The 20,615-nt window shown below is 41.0% G+C and overlaps 1 protein-coding gene across 1 annotated transcript; it reads right to left on the bottom strand.

Annotated features, from left to right (window-relative positions):
* Positions 1-642: 642 nt before the first annotated feature.
* On the bottom strand, positions 643-6,799 carry LOC130378700 (uncharacterized). Its single transcript, XM_056585405.1, has 11 exons — positions 6,250-6,799; positions 5,293-5,518; positions 5,042-5,117; positions 3,955-4,211; positions 3,280-3,333; positions 3,030-3,103; positions 2,792-2,928; positions 2,158-2,355; positions 1,572-1,658; positions 1,126-1,379; positions 643-663 (listed from the first exon to the last, which is right to left on the bottom strand). The coding sequence occupies exons 1-11, from the start codon at positions 6,255-6,257 to the stop codon at positions 643-645; spliced, it is 1,392 nt and encodes a 463-aa protein (XP_056441380.1). The 5' UTR covers positions 6,258-6,799.
* Positions 6,800-20,615: the final 13,816 nt, after the last annotated feature.

The raw sequence follows: 20,615 nt of genomic DNA, 5'->3' as shown, positions 1-20,615 counted from the left end.
TGGGGGCTGCAGATCACTTGCTTCCCAGATGGGAAGACAGCTTCAGCCACATCTTTTCTCTCTGATAATATAGGCCACACGTCAGTTTCTTTAAGACCCTTTCTCATTTGCTTTATTTGAGAAGAAGTTCTTCCCAGAATCTGCAACAATCGTAAACACACATACACACAAAAAATATACATTTCACATGACATAACAGTAGAGAATGTGAAGAAAAGTCAATAATGTGGGTTGTAGCTAATGTGGCATGTTGTTGGGCTTCTGAGCTCCTTTGAAACCATTAGTCGAATGTAATTAAAACAGATGTCAGGAATCATATAATGGCCTGTGTTTGTTCTGTAATTTGGGTCTCAAAAATATTCCTTTAATTCCCCACCACTGACAAGAACTCACTTTCGCCTCTGGAAGTGTGTCCTTGTATCCACAAGGAAATACAGGGTGAGAGCATGACTTAAATTAGCGTTGGATTATCATCTCTATTGTGGATGGCAAATACCAAGGACCATGCCCAATCAGTGGTTTTAGAATGCTGTCCTGGGCTCCTGTCTGTTCCCAAAGTTACAATTCACGGACTGCAGTGCCTTTTCAAAATAAATACATGCAATCAGCACCAATACGCTCAGTGGGAACCTAAGGCTTACGTCACCCTTTCAATGGGGGTACCTAGACGTCCCAAAAAGTTTGAGCTAGACACAGCAGTCCATTGATTGGTGCACTGAATATTTGCACAAAGGTAAGATCTGAATTGAATGAAATGTAACTTTTTTCTCTGTGATAATTTTTTTATCAAAATATTGAGCATATTTATCCTTTTTTTAAATAAATTAATATAAAAAGACAGATTCAGAAACAGCCAAGTATTGAGTTACTGTATGTAAAAATGTATACATTTCAACAAAGTCTTCCATTACCGCATGCTGCAAAAGCTGCTGATGAAGATATCTTCTGTTCTTATCAGTCAGTCGTGGCAGCTCCCACATGTCTGTCAGGCTATTGACATCAGCCTTCTGGTCCTCAGACAGCGCATTAATGCCTTCTAGCTGTAGTGGAGAAAAAAGTCCTCCACATCAGTCCTTTATTTTACCGCACACACATACCAAAAAAAGCTACAGAAACAGACATTACCGAGTGGATAGTGTTCCTCTGATCAAGATCAGGGCAATCCTCCAGGACCAATGTTGCTGTCTCCAATTGCCCCCCTAGGAGCATATGGACGACAGCAGGACTGATGCCTGCCAAACCTGGGCCACCGGGAATGAAGGAATGCCCCACCATTCTGCCTGCCATCATAAATAGGTCAGAGTCCAATAGTGGCTGTGATGCGCAGGGGATGAGGTGATCCTTTTGCCCCTCAAAGAGCATCGTCACATCAGCATTACCTGCATGATAAAGATTAAATAATAGTTAGCATAAGAGTATTTTTACCAGAGTAGCTTTCATGAAACTAAACTATTGAAGCTTATTAAGTATCACATATTTTGAACAGACAGTCACACTGCTGCATACCGTGGACTGATAGATTGACATAGATAGAATGTTATATTTGAATGCAAAACTTAACTAAAACATACCAAAATTTATGCTGAATCCGGACTGTAAAGCGTTCATGGCAAAGCTGAGGAAATAGCGACTTACGCCATCACCTATTGCTGCATCACCTATAAAACCCAAGAATAATTATTAAAACACAAAAATAATATGGCTGAGTTTCTGTCTAGTATGTGGAAACAGTCGCAATCTATGGGGGAAAGTAATTTTAAAGGTTTCCCCTTCAGCAATTGGCCTAGACTTAGTGATAAAACTTAAATATGAAAACTAAGACATGTCGTTGATGCAAAGCACCCATCTTTTAACTTGCACCTCAAGCAGGCACCTAGTCTGTAAATCCAGACCCACATCTAGAACAATGTAGGGTCTGGCCACGAGCACTAGACCTTCCCAACTCAAGTCGTGGCACCTACGCATTAATTTCAATATATATTAAAAAGTATTGCTAAATCAAGGTTACATTGAAATTATATTCAACACATTTCTTGTGGAAGCAGTAACCCTTATTCATTTTAATTTTTCATGGATGTAATGGAAATGGCAAATGTGGTTGCAAAGTTCTTTACAAATTCAACCTTGTATATAATATTGATGAATAAATATTGTGACCTTCGAGCACACAGTGAAGTGGGGCAGCCCATTTTGTTCTCTTGATCTTGTAGAAAGCGAGAACTGCCTTTTCTCTGTCTCCAACATCTGATGCTAGGTCCATTGAGAAGCGAATAGGTGTCTCCAGCTCTTGCTCTCTCAACAAACATCTTCTAAACTGTGTTGCTGCACTTGAGGCATTGAGTGTTTCCTTCCATTCTATGAAAAACACAATACAATAACGTAAAAAATATAAGTCAAAAACATTTCAGAGTGATATCAAAAATGTAAAGTTAAAATAAGGGAATTATTTTTAATTCAACAGTAAAAACATTTAGTTTTTTAAGCAGTCAGTGCTATTTTATGGATTTCCAAACTATCAGATTTGGTAATCAGCCTTAAGGGACTGACATACACGTGCATACAATATTAACGAGATGAGAAACATGGCCACCATTGACCAATACGTCCTTACAATGGCACGCTAAGCTGCTACATTCACATAACTGTTCGAAGAAGTGGGTTCGCTGAATTATTTTGAGCCAGGCCGACAGGGGGTGCCGCAAATGCCCTGCTAGGCGGGCAACATTCAAAAGTTTGACCTTGAATTTTATAGTTTTTCTATATCATTGGGTTTGTGGGTTATGTCTTGCACCTGGTTCGTCAAGATTGACTGTAACAGTGGAGCTTTGTGGCACTGTATGACTGGACCCTTGTTGCCAGAGATTATTTGTCCCAGAAGTCCCTTCGCCAGCAACATCATCCTGAAACCGACTGCTGTTTGCTGAAATTCTAAACAATTAAATAAACCATGAGACTATCAGCTGTACCATAATTAAAACTGTAAAAAAACATTGAATTAATGAAATATAAGACTTCAATTTATTTAGTACCCATCTCCACAAAAGCTGGCATGGAATTGTATGTCCTCTGTGGGAAAGTTTTGTCCACATATTGGACATATTTCCTGAGTGAAAAGAGAAATGTACAGGTTTTGAAGATATATACCTTATTTATTCAAATTAAATGTTATTTTAAAGTAAATATTAACATTGTAATTACATCTCGGAAGACATTGGAAAGAGACAAGTTTTTAAAAAGCTTGTTTATAAAAGTTTATGAATTGAGAGTGAAAAACTCAACTGTAGTATTGTCCCGGACCTCTTCAATACTGCTCATTTCTGGCTCATCACTGTTCTGTGAATTCAGAAATAAAAAGAAATTTAAGTAGGAAGTACTCTGACGATGATTAAAGGTGGAGTCAGGGATTCTGGTGAATGCTTGTTGTCAAAATCAGTGAATTTCTCCTCACGATCGGCTACCTGTACGAAAACAAAGCCTAGACTTTGTACACCGGTATGTATGGGAACAAAGGGGCGACTGTAGCAGTACCAAGGCTGTTTTAAAACACATTTTTGAGGTATGCAAAATATAAATGATCTATATCAGCAAAATCGCCTAAGATATCGAGATACTATTTTTTACAAATTCATACATCCCAAATGTCAGTAACATGACATTGGTCTTCTCCATATTTGGGCAGATTCAGCACAATCCGACCACCACTGACTTACAGTAAAACATCTAAGATTTAAAAGTTAATGAATAAGTTAAATGTTTCAGGGGTACACTTCATTTGCCACCTGGCAGTGTGCACAATGAAGTTTGTGCAGCGTTTTGTGAAATTATTTCCAGACAGACATACAAAGAGCCTCTTCTAGATATCAAAAAGGCAACATCTCTCTTTCCATATAATATGCTAATTCAGAAATTGACGAAACTTCATTCTGAAAGAGTTCATATCTGAGTGATACTTACATCTTCCACATTGCAAGACGTAATGTGCAGGGCCAGGAACTGCAGCGGCATAATTATGCCACACTTTTGGCATGTGGACTTTGGCATTCTCTCGAATTCTGGAGCATCATGGGGGAGTGGCGTCTCATCAAGACGCTCTTGAAGCGGGACAACGTAGAGTATGTGCTTCCCATTTATGCTCACGTTCTTGAGCAGTCGTGCGTTGTAGCCCTCCGACTCTGTTGTAACAAGGTTTAATTTTCTTTGTCCTTGTCCGCCTAAATACAAAAAGCAAATACTTTAATTTACTGAATAATGTTGTGTAATAACTGAATAACTGTAAAATGTCAAATAACATCAGACAATTGAAATTACTATTACAAAATTTGACCTAATATTATAGAAAACTAACATATGACTACATTATGATTTAAATACTGACTGCCCCTTAACTTAAAATATAAACCTTGCTGAAACAGAAACATATGCAACAAAACTTGAATTAGCACCCAAAGCACCATAAAACTACAGAACACACTTATGAAGTAAGGAAAGAATTAATTAATTTGAAAATATTTGATATCCAGAACACTTTGTGGCTCTAGCGCATGTTTAAAATCAATCCAACGTGTAAGTGCCATTTTGCCATATTGTAATTTAGATTGAGATTTAGTAATTAGTAATGTTATTTAGATTGAGATTTAGATATATTATTTAGATAAATATTTAGTGATTGTTTATTATATTGATTGATTAATTGTTTTGCATAGTTTTGCATTTTAGTTTAATAACTGTTTAGTGTACTTGCTCTCATTGCTTAGAATTATTAGAGATGCATAGGATATATTAGTTGCCTTAGAGCGCTCTGTTATGACGTAGGGTTTCACATATTTAGGGAGAGTAAAACTGTATTTGTTTCATTCAGTAAAGACGGAGCGAACAGTTTTTCTACCGTCATTTCAACACAGCAAACACACGTAGACCTCGTTCTTTCTGTCATAGAGTGGTTAAGTGGCTGAATATGTTTAGAGATATTTACTGATCACAACAAGGGAGCTTCAGCCACTACACAATGCATGAAAGTTCAAGCAGGTAAAACTGAATATACCTGATGCTTTGTAGCAAAGCCAGCCTCCAGACAAGTTCTTCAACTTGGAGTATTTCTCCTCAAGTTGACTGACAATCTAAATAAAGGTTTTACATAAAGAATGATGTGAAGGGCTGTCCACAACGACAATGACAATTGACGATAAAGATAATGATGTGAGCATACACACTGATGAATGATAGCTTTCTGTAAACATGTTGAACATGAGTGAACTATGAACCATCAACAACTGCACATGATATGTAGATTACCTCATCATGCGAAGCATTTTCCAAAACAGTTACTGTTCTCTTTCCCATGCCTGCCTCAAGGAGTTGCACTTCTTCTTGTTTTCGAGGAGATCGATCCGTGGGGCCAGGCATGAGGAAGAACTGTAAACGTATGTACTTCACGGCAATGGCTGGAGAAAGCTTGGATAAAGCTGCAGGGCGTTTTTTTGCTCTAACCGCTTCCCGCCTAAAGAACCCGGGAGATGACCTGCAAAAAAATTAATAAAAAGAAAACACAAAATGTACAATGCATTTATACAGTCAATATATCCTTTAAATATGTGTTTTAATAATAACGAACCAAGTTATATCAAAGTCTTTGAATGCTCTTTCATCCAGTGAAACACAATTAGTGAAAACAAGTGATTAATTTAAACAATTGCATTATGGAGTTAAAAAGATAATATTTACTACAATAAAGGAAGGGGCACACACCAGTAATGCAGAGGTGCCAGCCTACCAAAGAGCAAAAATAATTGTAAAAAGAAATTGAACAAATCGTAGCCACGGTAAGAGTGAGTTTTTAATAAATACCAAGGTTTCAACACAAAATGTCTTCAGCAGGGTATGAGGAAGACATTTTGTGTCTTCGCATTCTGCATGTTATATATTAAAAGCTCACTTGCGACACGGCATTGTACTTTTTATATTAAAAGACAGTATTAACAAACTAGTCTGTAGCAGATATGAATGCTTGCAGGCATTGTAAATAAAAGTATTATGTGCCATGGGACAAAGATTTTTTTTTACAGAAGGTCATATGAAGCAAATGTACTGTATATAGTGCAAGACCAAGAGGGTAGGCTAATATGATTTGAGGAATTCCACTGTGTGGTGGCCACAGTTGTAATATCTCTGTGTACTCAGTTTTTTTTTTTTAATATATCAGAAGACATTTTAATTGTTTATCCGTTCATTTCTCAACTGAATAGCCACTACCTTTGCATGTCACTCTGCACGGTCTGTGGCTGACTTGTCCCGGCTATGGGCTGAATGCTAAGAGGTGGTTGCCTTTCCTGAATGGTTGGTTGCCCCCTCCCGCCTTGACCTTGAGCGGTGCCTTCAGGTCGTGATGGATTTCTTGCCGCTAGAAGGGTGACTAGAGATTGCGCAACATCTGCTATTGCAGCATATTGATCCTGTAAAAAAACATTTTTGTTTAGCCACGTAAATAAATCCTGACTTCACTATTTTGTACATGTCCATTATAACAAAATGTACTAAAGTAGCCTGTAGCCCCCTTTCGCATGATCTCCAGAAAATATTTTGAGAATCTCTCCCGGAGATACGATTCGGTGAATATGAATCAGGATTTTTCAGCTTAGTATTGATATCAGGATACTCACGATTCATTAAGAATTCACAGTACATGTTTGAAAAGGGCTTATATGGTGGGAAAAAATAATGAAGAAGCAGACTAGTTTGCTGGAAGCTAGTCTGCTATGCTCGCGGCAAGTCGCTATCATATACAAAGTATAGGCTACATTGGGGCTGCTTGATTTTGGGAAAAAATGAAAATCACGATTTTTTTGGTCAAGATTGAAATCTCGATTGGGATTTACAAAAACAATTTGAAACAGTCAATACCTACACTATTTAAGACCTATGCTTTTTCGACTTTTATGACCTATAAACGTTGTTATAATGATTGATAGTCATGTTTAACCGTGAGGAACTCGGATTAGAGCCGCTGCTCCTTTACTTAGAAAGGAGTCAGCTGAGTTGGTTCGGGCATCTGGTAAGGATGCCCGAACCAGGAGACCTCGGGGAAGACCCAGGACTAGGTGGAGAGATTCTATCTCAACACTGGCCTGGGAACGCCTCGGGATTGCCCCGTCAGAGCTTGTCAATGTGGCCCGGGAAAGGGGAGTCTGGGGCCCCCTGCTTGAGCTGCTCCCCCCGCGACCCGACCCCGGATAAGCGGACGAAGATGAGATGAGATGATGAGTCATGTTTAACCATACTAAATTGTCAAATAATGACGTACATGCATTTCGACGTATTCCCTGCTGACAGTCTGGGGTGACTGTGGAAATCATCTACGTAGAGGCACTGTCACGTTAAAATTGTACCGGGGGCGAATATTGTACCGGATACGTAACCAGTTCATCAACAGATTACGTAAGGGGTTATCCGTTGCCAGGCAGGTTTCAATCGCGCTCATGTTGCAGAAGACGAAATAATATAATACAGATAACGGATCGCTATATAACACTTGTTTTTACTTTATATTTGTATTGCATTTAATTGTGCGAATTTGTGTTTAGTCTAGCTAGCTTGTGTTAATTGAATTTCCTTAATTTAATTTAGAGAATAGACTATAGGTAATAGATAGATAGATAGATGGGTAGATAAGTGAGCAGGCATTTACTAACTGGTAAATGTTGTTTATTATTATTATTCACGTTATCCCCATCCCCATTTAGCTATTACTGTGTAGGGAAATAGATAAATACAATGCAATACAATACAAATATAAAGTTAGGAACCCTAATAAATGTAATTGTAAAATAACAAGTGTTATCTGTCTTGTCGCGCTCAATGAACGAGTTCGCGAATGTTCAAGAACCTTCCCACGTCATTCGACGCGACGCGATCGTCTGTTGTCAGGCAGGTTTTGAATGGATTACTATGGCTGACGTAGGCCGGTACAATTTTCGCGCCCCCATATGCCTTGTCAAATCCTCCCGCGCGCGAGCTTCAAGGAAGGTAACCAATCACAACGGAGTTGGGTTGGCAGGAGGGGGGCGAGGGGGCGGAGAAGGACGAAAACGAGCGTTGACAGAGTGCTGAAAGCGCCCAGATGAGAGGAAGAGTTTCCCGAAAATCTACATCGTTTTTTGTGTATGGTTAAACATGACTATCAATCATTATAACAATGTTTATAGGTCCATAAAAGTCGAAAAGCATAATAGGTCCCCTTCAATGAATTCATTAATTAATGATGCAATTTAAAAATATATTTGAAAATGCAGTTTAAAAAGAGAAATAAATAACTGGATTCACAAATTGGATTAAGAATACAGAAATTAATCAGACATTTAAAAGGGCTATTTCCTTGACATTTGCGTTTCCATTTCCCCGCTGCTTTTCCTTTTCCTATTAGCTATTCGATTTGCTTAGTCATTTAGCTTCTCATTTTAGCCTCTCCATTTAGCCTTTCCGTGACATTTTGGGCCTTGCACTGGTAAAACAATGCAAATTAGCCCTGGGATGTAACAAGCTCTCTGATTGGCTAGAGAGCCGCAGTTTTCAAAGAGAAGAGCCGCACCCGCCTAAACACTGTTTAAATTTAAACTTGTCTTCTTAAAAGGGTCTTCTTGGCGCCCAAACAGTGTTTAGGCGGGTGCGGCTCTTCTCTTTGAAAACTGTATTTTCAAAGAGATAATATTTCATTTGCAAATAATTATTATAATTCCTCTTTTTATTGCCCATTAAAATATCAAATAATAAATTACTTTGTATTTCTTTATTAATATTTCCGTGACACTTGTGGTCCTCCATATATAAGGCAACGATTTAGAACGCATGCAATATAGAATAAAATGACTCACCTGTCTCCCAGCCATGGTTCCAGAAAATGGAAATCAAAATCAACCGCGAAGGTCTCTTGTTATTCGTGTCATCGGCAGAGCACTGTCAATCACGCACAGCCCGGTGAACGGCACATGTGATTGGAATGTACGTCAGCCGAGAGCAACCAATAGGTTTAGAGCTAAATGGTCCCGCCCCCAGGAACGTTTTCAGATTCGACTGTCAGGAGTTTCAAAACGAGTGGTGTCAGAACACTGCCAATATTCACGTGACTCAAAGCTTGCGCCTGTGTGGTCAAATCTCTGAAAAGGCAGTGCTGAAAAGTCAGTTCTGAAAAAAAGACGTTGCAATGTCGTAAACGTACACCTCTACACGTTTTTAAAACTAAATATTCAACCTTTCAAAACGTATTTCTCAATGTATGAACACCTGTTTGCAGAATCCCATTTACAAGGTTTCAAAACCGGGCAACAATGAAATACACCGTTAGAACAGTGCCAGATTTGAAACTCTGCAAATGCGCTGGTGAAATTGTTTGAACTTTGAAAATATGTTGGTGAAAATGATGAAGAAGATAAAATAGAACACAAAATCATGTTTACAGATGTTTGAATTTTAGTTTTATTTTTTTCAGGTTATAATCTCCTTTTTCAGTGTTGCAAAACCTTTTTTACAAGGTGTTGAGTTTTCAAACCCAGACTTACAAGCCTTTGAAACTTTTTTTTTCAGGTTTGAATTATGGCAGGAAACTGACTCCATATTTTTACACATGGCGCTGCAGTCAACCCCAAAGGACTCTGTTTTAAACCATGCTCGTATCTGGGAGGGGAATGAAGGGGACGAAATAACCCCAGACCGTTTTTAGTATTTTAATGCATAACTGTCTTTTAAATACCATACTCATGATCCTCACCTTTTCTACACTCAATGTGAGAAGTGTGAAATCAAGAGTTAGAGCTCAGACGATTTTATCCTTTCTAAATAATTTTAAGTCAGATGTGTTTTTATTACAAGAATGTGCATTGCCCTTTTTAAAAAACTACAGGATATGGGAGGAGAAATGGCCACACAAATCTCTATGGAGCGGTTCAAATGAGAACAGAAATGACGGCGTGGCCATTTTAATCAAGAACCCCTCAATTCTGGTGAAGGGCAGCACTGTGGTGAGAGACGGAAGGGCACTTATAGCACACTTGACTTTTATGGGAAGGGATTTTAAGCTCTTAAACATCTATGGTTTTAACAACAAAAATGACAGACATGACCTTTTAGAAAACTTGCAGCCCCACATGCTAGGCCGAACGCCATTAGTTTTAGGGGGAGATTTTAATTGTATTTTAAATAGAAGTGATAGGAGAGGGGCAGGGGATGATTTTAAAGTGGACAAGACGTCGGTTTTATTGCAGGGATTATGCAGGGATTTTAAACTAAAAGACTGTTTTAAAACCTTGCATCCAAGAGAGGAGGGCTTCACCTGGTTCAGTAGTGACGGTTCCAGAGCCTCTCGCATTGACTATATTTTTACCAGAGACTGCCCGCCAACCGATGCTAGATTAACCCCTGTTTTCTTCTCAGATCACGCTATGCTATCCTGCACCCTTTCACTCTCTTCAGGTGTGACTAAAGGTAGTGGTCTGTGGAAACTGAATTGCTCCCTGCTAGAAGATAAGGATTTGGCCAGCCAGTACAGGGAGCAATTCAGTCAATGGCAGACCCTCCAAGACTTGTACGAAACACGTGCACTTTGGTGGGAAATGGTGAAGGGAAAGACACAGACTTTTTTTAAAAAGGCAGGGAAAAACAAAAAAAAACAAGGAAAATAGATGCATGGTGGGGCTGCAGAAAAGACTACAACGGTATTTTAAATTAACACAACAAGGTTTTGATTTTAACCAAGAAATTAGATTAGTTAAAAAACAAATGTTGATTTTATCGGAAATCACAAGCAAAGGAATTATAGTCAGAAGCAAAGAACGACACATGGAAGAAGGAGAAAAATGCACTAGATACTTTTTAAGAAAATCATTAACAGTGGGGAGGGTATTTTTAAACTCAAAAAAAAAAATGGGGAACAAACCAATAGTAACAAAGAAATAATGGAGGAAATAGAAGGTTTTTATAGAGATCTGTACAGCGAAAAACAAACAGAAAATGAAGCAAAAAACAACATCATAAGCAACATAGATTTAAAGATAGGTGAAAGTGCATTTTTAACCCGTGATTTTAACCTTTTGGAACTTCACAAATGTTTGTCGAGTTTTAAGGGGGGAAAGTCGCCGGGGGAAGATGGGCTTCCACTTGAATTTTATTATTCATTCATTATGGATCCTTATTTCCAGAAATATTATGTGCAAGGCCTAGATTATCAAAATCCGCTAGTCTGCTGAATGTTTTGTTTATTATTTTCATACTTTGAGTTGATGTAGCTGATGAGATTCATATTATCAAGTGGAAAAGTGTTTAATTGTTACATTTTTGGGCTGAATTAAGAAAAATAATAAGAATGTATTCAGTGCACTCCCTTTGTCTGGATGACAGAGCCATTCACAGAACTCATTATTTTGACCACACAGGGAGTGCAGCCAGCAAAGTGGGGGTGTATTCACACCTCTGGTTGCGGGAGAGAAGACACAAGGACTTCTAATTTCTTTGGTGTGTTTTTTCTTTCCACTACCCCACCCCTTGTGAAAGCCAAGCACACAGAGACTCAAATTCTTTTACAACTTTTATTTTTCACCCCGAATGGGTTTCATTGAAAAGGCAATGCATATAAAACACAAGTAAACAAGATCTGTTTAATTAAAAGCTCGCCCACCACAACAAGGTACAGATCTACAGGCGAGAACACGAGAGCATGAGACGAGAGACAATGTACTACCATTTGCAAACATTTTCATTAAACATGGAGCTGACAGACATGCACACATCAAAAGGAAAGGCACATATAAATAACATTAATAATAATGCAAAAATCTCAACAATTGAAGAACACACACTTGTACTTAAGATACAACTCAACAATTGGCTTGTACAGGCTAAAGTGCAATAATGAACATGATTATCCAAAGACTCAGGTGACCAATCAACAAATAAAGGCTCAAGCTGTTCCTCCCTTTTGTGTTTTTTTGTGTTTTCTTTAGCAAACTTTTGTTAAAACTGAAGCAGACAAATACATACAAACATCACAAACACATGAAGCTGACAAAGACAAACAACATGCATGACAAAAACCACAGATTATCTGAACATGAACAACCACTAAAGGGTATGTAAACTGATTGTGTTAGATTGGAACTGATTAAGGTTAAAAAGATTGACCCGCTTCTCGGCCTTTTGGCTAAGACAGTGATCCCCTCCGTTGTCTGTCTATATATTGCCTATTTAGTGGCAATTATATAGCAGGTTAGGAGGATATTGCACCATCTTTTTGGTAAGTTGGGGTCAAATACCAGTTGCTGATACCCTTTACCAAGAAGACCATTGTGCGGTTTGTTTAAACGGTAAAGTGCATTTTATTGTTGCCTGTATTACCTTGTTTACTCACTGTTTTATTGCTTTTAACATCTTGAATTTTTAAGAGTGTGGTGTCTCCATCATGTCGGTTAACCCCTCCGGCATGAGGAGGCACCACAGTGTACGTTTTAAATTTAAGTCAATCAATGGAATTTTAATTCAGATGTCCCGGCTTGATTTTTCAAGGAAGCACATCAAGGAATCCTGAAGTTTACCGGAAACGACTTGAATTGTATTCTTACTCTGCCCTTTAACAAAGGATTCGATGTTAGCTTCGCAGCCGCAACAACCCTCAAAGAATTTTGGACACGCTACGACACGGTAAAAGACCAGTTCTCAGCATTTGAAGTGGAGAGACTAAATGACGATTCCATTAAAACCGTAATCGTCAGGATGTTCAATGAAACTGTAAATGCTGATGATATTTGTATATGGCTGGCAACAGTGGCATCACAGAGGTAAGTTATTCACACACACACACACACACACACACACACACACACACACACACACACACACACACACACACACACACACACACACACACACACACACACACACACACACACACAGTCCTCCTTTCCAACTCTGCATCCACGACACTCTTAAAGAGTTCAAAGTTGTCATACACCACATTGTCGAAGCCAGGGGTAGTGGACTTCCTAGTGGATGGACAGTAGGAAAACATTTTCTGCATGCTTCCAGCCACTTTGTCCTTGAAAGGGTTGTACCTCTTCCACTGTCCACCACAGTTTGGCATGTGGCAAGCCCCACATGGCCTTGAGGACTTGTTAGGCATGAATGCCTTCACTGTTGGTGCAGGAGGGACAAAGCTCTGGCTGCAGGATGTCCCACGAAACAGGACGGAGGGGGCCTGTGGCTGTGCGGGGAAGACCTGCAGTATGGGTGCTGCCGACACAGGGGGTGGGCCGTAGGTCAACGCAGCGGGTGGCCTCGGCTGGAGGTGGGTGGGCGCAGAAGGCCTCGGCAGAATGGGGGTGAGCGCAGCAGGCTTCGGCCGGGTGGAGGACGACAACCCAGTGGGCTGAACGGGTCGGTTCGCGGGAGTCACAGGCTGTGGCTCAGCAACAAATAATCTGGAAACATAAAATACACATGTGATCAGTATTGATATGACGTGTGTGCTATTTGCTTTCCACAGCCAACAGGTGAAACAAAGTGCTTATGACAACTTACCTCCGCTTCTCACCACGTCTCTTTCCAGCCTCGTGATGGATGAGCCGGTACTGGACCTGAGGCCGGTCTGGCGGAGGGAGGGATGTTGGCAGCGCAGGAGCCTCCGGGAACGGTGTGTCCGACAGCACTTTCAGGTGAGGAGTCACCTTGTGGCCGAAGGAGCAGTCGCTCCTTCTGCCAATTCAGCAGCTCGTTCTGCTCTCCCTGCTGGCAGTACTGGAACAGCAGCCACACCAGCCAGCCGACATCATTCTCCACAAGCCACCTGAAGGTCTGACCGGCGTACTACCCGAACGTGAGGACCAGCTGACCTTTCCACAGCTCAGCCCCCGACCTCTTGGCAGCCGCCTCTGCTGTCTTGAGATCCAGCCATTTAGGGTCAACAACAGTGCTGCTGCGGGCCTCTGCCACAGACCTTGCTGCCTCTGTACAGTACAGCCTGGCCTCTCCTTGCCGGTACAAAATGATGTTGGGGTACTGGTGTAGCTGTTGATGGCTGACCAGCGATGGTTTAGTGGCCAAGCTCTTCCCGCAGACATCACAGGTAAAGGTCTCCCTGGCGATGGCATGGATCTTCAGATGACTCGCCAGGTTGGACTTTTCACTGAATGTCTTGTCGCACACGGTGCACTGATGTGTAGGCTCCTCCATGTTCCATCTGGTACAGTAAAACATGAATAAATGAGTACAACAAGCAGATCATTTAGATTGACAATATGTAGCCCTTTATTATACAGAAATGTGCTGTTGGTGTATTAGCCTAGGGACAACACGCTCGCCAGATTGTTATCTATGTTGTTAGAAATGAGCTACTGTTTCCAGGTATGCAGCGCATCCCATGCAACAAGAGATTAACACGGTCGCCAAATTGCTTTATGTTACACTTACTCTCGCATCAGCTGTTGTCTAAACAGTCACATTTACCCATATTAACACATATCCACATCAAATTGTCCAAGAAAACGTTGATTGTCGCCGAAAAGCAACAAGTTTGCAGGTATGCGACGTATGCCCTTACTCAGTGGTGTAGTCTATTTTATTGTAGTGGGTATACTGTGATGATTCCCTCCCAGCCTCGTACAAACCCGTCCGACCGGTACGTGTACGTGTACGTGTGTGGCGCTTTATGGGGTGTCGCACCACACTCACCAACGCAGGGGTCTACAACCCGCTGATTTAAGAGTATAACGATTATCAAATATCATGGAAAGAACCAGTTTTAATAACAGTATGAAAAAATAGAACACAAAAATTACAAGTTGTCCTTTGTATATCTATAGTAGCAATACCACATGCTAAACAAGGACAAAATCTACTCAAAATAATTGAATGAACTGTTTAAATCCATGGCTAACCAGTGCATGAGAAGGAGATGACAGGAGACTAATGTTTCACTCTTTCAATTGCTCTAATTTGAGCTCTTACTGTTGTTATCTAACATACCATTCAGTAATTGAATTGTGTAAAAGTGTGAAATTACTGCACCTTAAAAATGACCATGAATTAGCTATACTCTCATTTGCATAGTGATTAACATTATGAATTTCAATTGTGTATACCAACTGTATGTTGGCTGACATTTACCTATAACTTTTTTCCCCTCCACTCTAACCAAGGATGCCTGTTTTTAAATTCCCTAGCCTGACACCCAGTCTGAAAGGCTGGCCAGGGGTTCTCATCTAAAAGTAACAAGGAGATATAAAGTGGGATTAAAACATTGTCTTCTGTTGACTACTTATTATGTGGTTTACACATTCATACGGGAGGACTGGACACACACACACACACACACACACACACGCACGCCCACGCACGCACACACACGCGAGAAGGAGGGGCTTGGCCCGCCAACTAACGTGCAGAGATGCAGGGGCTGCTTCGCGCTTCGTAACAGAGACAGGGCAGAGCGCGAGCGGGAATTTTATGAATGGTGAATGTAGGAGATAACTTCCCCTGCTTAAAGTATTTTATTGCAGTTATACCCAACCGATATTCCGAAAAATAAACACAGAAGTGAAAGATCTGTCACAAGACGATTGATACGTATCCGTGCACATTTTTAAGTGGGTATACGCAAATCCTGGTGCGTTCCTAGTGGGTATACGGCGTATACCTGCGTATCACGTAGACTACACCACTGCCCTTACTCATTGTAAACAGTGTCGTTAGCCGCGCCTAGCTATCGTTACAAAACACACATTAATCAGCTTATTATTTCAACGAACCCTGGGTACATATAGTCATGCCATACACCGTTGGGAAGCTTAGATTACCACGATTAAAAGGAGACCACCCACGAGTAATATGGTTGCTCGCAGACAAAACGGCGATAGGTTGACTGAAGTCTACCCAGCAGCTAAAAACGTAACCGCTACGTCTTCCCTTTATACACAACGACCGTGTTATGACACGGTGGAAATCTTTTCTCTTTCTACAAAATCGAAACAGCTTAATACAAACCTTAACAAAAAGGTCTAATTATCAACTAGCAAACGGTGAAGGGGATACAATTTACCTGAGTGAAACCACGTGCTGTAAGCTATTTTCTTTTTCAACTCGAGCTCATTGGCTGCAATGGCTGCAATAGAGTTCCGGGTGTTGACGTTGTTGGGGCGGGGAAAACGTGGGCACCACCATTTTGGCAGTATTCGGCAGACTGGCGCTCTTGTGGTGGAGCAGACATGGTCGCTAACTGTTGTGCACCAGGTTGCACAAATAAACGAGGCAAAAATAAATGTACGTCGTTCTACCGCATTCCTAAAGATGCGGAGAGGCGAGCTAAGTGGATCAGCGCCATTAAAAGAGCCAGGAGCAAGCAAAAAAAGACTGAAAAATGGGACCCCCCGGCTGTTGGATTCCGCTTGTGCAGCGATCACTTCATATCAGGTAAGTTACAGAATACAAAGCTTGGCAGCTTAGCGTCATTGTTTAATAGGCTATAATTGTGGTCAGGCGCGTATCAGACGCGGGGGATGAGTACGATGCATCCCCCTCACTTCTATTGGAAGGCCATTCCATCCCCTCCACTTTTGTTCGTCAAATCCTCACAAAAATCAGCTTTTCTAATAAAAAATAGTAAACGTTCGCCTGTTGTATGCAATTTAAAATGGTTGCTATGATTGCATCCCTCTGTATCAAATTATCACTCTGTAAGTCCCAGCGCTACAATTGACGTTACGTAGACTAAACAGCTCGCGCAGCCTGCAGAAAGCGCTGGCAGCGGTGCTCCCGAGACCCGACTGCCTGAGAGCTCAGCGCGGTGACCGCGGTCATTCAAGCAGTTTCTCACAGATTGCTGTGCCTAACTGTTCGTGCTGCATACTGACTTGACGCCTTCAATGAAAAGGTAGAATTGAATCACTGTTTTAGATCAGCATCATTCACTGCCTGTAATGAAGGCAACATTTTCAGGCATATTAAGCGATTAAAGCGATTAAGCGATTAATTATTATCATTAATAGATGCAAGGTTCATGGCTCTCTATTCAAGAGCTAGTTACCTCCTAGCATAAGATCCCATTCATTCTTCCGACGGGAACTAAGCCTACTTTAGTTTTAAAACTGTTTTATTTTTTCGTGCAATATAGCCAATGATGCCGAAAACTAAAAGAAAAAGACAGGGGACTATAGACGGCTTTTTCAAGAGAAAACAAGTAAGTTGACTTCTCTCCCTCTGCAGACACTGACGTGCTTGCAAGTTGCAAGCTATAGGCTATCTGTTTCGAGTGCTACCGCGGTTGGGATGCACAGGTTTGACTAGGGCTACAGGTAGCCTTTACGGAGAGTAGAGATCCTCGTGCGATTCGTCATTTTCAAACCTTGAGAAAACGCACTTCAATCTACAAGGTGTATCACTGAAAATATACACAAAGTATGTGTCACAGCAATCAACTTAGGCCTACTGGTTTAATGAATGTGAATGAATGCTGTGATACACGAAAATCCGGAGAATTGTGCGATTCGCTTTCTCAGCACACTTGAACGTGAAATGTCCTCAACAGTGTGTGTCAAGGGTTCATCTTGTTTTCTTAGAACATTAGAAGCATGCAAGTGCGTTCCATTCGATCAGACACGTTTTATTTTCAGTTAGGCTACTGTATAATCAGTAATACCACACCATAAACACATAAGCCCAACATTATACATAGATCATAGATAGGTCTCAGCATGAAATGGAGAACATTTGAAGTTGAACTTGACCACTGGTTTGACAGCCTGCACTCTGTGTGTCACTACATAATAACATCACTACATACAAGTAACAAACGCTCTAGCCAAATGTCATTAGAGCTACAGTTATTGAACATTCATGCAACAGCCTCAAGTGGCTTTACAAATGTGTTTTGTCTCTGCTCATTATGACAAACTAATTGTTCTGCAATCATTTTCCTGTCCAACAGATCCAGCTTGTGCTTTTGAACATAACACACGGTTACACTGTTGAGACATGTTTGTGTCATTGTACTTCGCATCCATGTTTTCAGCCTTCAGAGGCTGCTGAAGCTCCTTTCAGCTTTAGCACAGTGTTGTGTGTGTTGTGTGTGTGTGTGTGTGTGTGTGTGTGGGGTGTGTGTGTGTTTGTGTGGTGTGTGTGTGTTGTTGTGTGTATCAAACAAACACACAAGAGTCATACACACACACACACACCACACACACACCACACACACAGTGTATCTGCTCGCATTTCTTCCATTTTGTAGCCTAGATGTATGTAAAAGTTCATATATTGATCATCGCTATTTGGAATGATTATTTCTTCGCCTATTCCAGAACAACCCCCACTTTGGAAAGCTTGATACGCCCCTGATTGTGGTTTCGGATCAGTTTAATACTACAGTGGTGCACAGTGATCTGGGAGCAGCTTTATGAGGCTGTGCTTCTGCATGGACATGTACAGCATCATAAATCCCCTGCATGTTAATGGGTTGATGTGCAATGAGATAGATGAACAGCAATGCTGAACAGTGCATGATACAGCCAGCACAGTTAAATGACACAAAGAAATAAATAACACTATTTATTTAGCTTCTATTTCTACTCAGGGAAGATTCAAAGTGAGCAATCAAACCCTGGTTGGATGTGTCATTTAGCCCTTTGAGTGTGGTGTATGTGATAATGCGTAGCATAGCTCAGGGCAGACATTGTAGGCATCAGCTCTAGCCAAAGGCCAGGTTCAATGAAGTGGACTGAAATATGTTCCCACCTGAATGGTGCTTTGGCTGTGCAGTTCACATGCACAGTTTGTCCACATGCACCTATTCATCCCCCAGCGATTGTAGCCCAGCTTCTTTTAGGTTTTAGATTTTAGATATGTTAAGTTTAAGTCTACCTTCCTTTTTTTACGTGAACTTGCCTCACTGTTTAAATAATGTCTGCCTCTGACTCATCAATTGTTTACTTATATTCCTCAGGGCCCGAAAGGACCAAGAGGTGAAAGGGTAAGCCACTATCAACTCATTAATTATGACAAGATGCATGACAATGCCATGTTTGCTGGATAGAAACTTTCATGAAGTTTATCGGGTTGATATATGATGACGCCGATTGACCTTTCAACTTGAATAGGCCACACCCCTTTGTTTACATCAGGCACAGCCTAAAGCCCTCCGCCTGTGATAATATAACAAATAATAATGGACCAATCTCTGCTGCACGACGGCTGAAAATAACCTGAACTACAAATATTTGTTGTATATTATTTTTTTCTGACTTTGGCTCACATATCCAGACCAAATTCATATTTATCTTTTCTAAACTTATTAACAATAATAAAACAATTTAGTAAAAGGACATGACGCTTTTATTCAAGTTGAGACCAAACCGAGCTCCACAGCCGAACAGAGCTGGGACTCTGGCAGCGTCCCAGCAGACACGGTGGCTGTGTGTCAATCAGTGGTAATCAACGGAGACTAACCCAAGGCCTTCCTCCACAGGGACCCCAGGGCCCTGACGGGAGGGACGGCAGACCTGGCAACCCCGGCCCTGCTGGGCCCCCAGGACCCCCTGGCCTCGGCGAGTAAGTATCCTATAGGGGCCGACTTGGTCAACTGCTGGGTGGGGGGACTGAAGGTGGATGTTGGTTCTAAAATGTGACTGTGTGGGGGACTGAAGGTGGATGTTGGTTCTAAAGTGCTGCTGGGTGGGGGAACTGAAGATGGATGTTGGTTCTAAAGTGTTCCTAGGTGGGGGAACTGAATGTTGATGAAGGCCTCTCAGTAAATAAGGTTAACCGGCTGGTATATCCTATTGTAACCGTAAGGTATAGAAGCTACAGGAAGATGCTGATTTGCTGTTCATCTGTTTGATAAACGATCAAGCCCTTAAACTCACCTGACCCAAATTCTGGCACAATTATAGCAATGGAACAGACAATAACCTATGAATTAGAAAATAAGTATATTGTATTGTATGAATTTTATATGTATATTTTGTCTCTTATTCTGGTTTTATTTTTCACTTCCAACAGAACTTTGCTGCTCAGTATGATCACAACAAAGGCGCTGATATTGGTCCCGGCCCATGGTGAACACACACACACACACACACACACACACACACACACACACACACACACACACACACACACACACACACACACACACACACACACACACACACACACACACACACACACACAAACAGCACACACAACACACACACACACAAACACTACACACACACAACGCACAAACTCTGAGACACACACACCTGCAGTTTTGTGGTAACTCTCCAACAATAACACTATGTATTCACACATACACAGCACCACACAGACTACCAATAAGAACCCATCGAAGTCTGAAGACCTTTCCATGTCAGAGCACACCTGTCAAATAGGTTCCGCTACAGTGTTCACTGTCATTCCCAATCCATGGATTATTCCCATGGAGTTCTGGGATTTATGCCACTTTATGGCATGCATTCTCACCTTAGCTTTCAGTCCAGTCAATGGACTCATCGTCAAAGAAATACTTCCACACATTTCTGGACTACTGTAAGTGTGGTTTTATAACACAAAACCCTTTCTGTTGTATAGCATTCTGTCCTCAGCGGCATATCTTA

The sequence above is a fragment of the Gadus chalcogrammus genome, unplaced genomic scaffold, assembly GCF_026213295.1.
Source record: "Gadus chalcogrammus isolate NIFS_2021 unplaced genomic scaffold, NIFS_Gcha_1.0 GACHA100, whole genome shotgun sequence".
Taxonomy (NCBI): domain Eukaryota; kingdom Metazoa; phylum Chordata; class Actinopteri; order Gadiformes; family Gadidae; genus Gadus; species Gadus chalcogrammus.
Note: the sequence above shows the minus strand (reverse complement) of the source record. Positions and strands in the feature narration are given on the sequence as shown.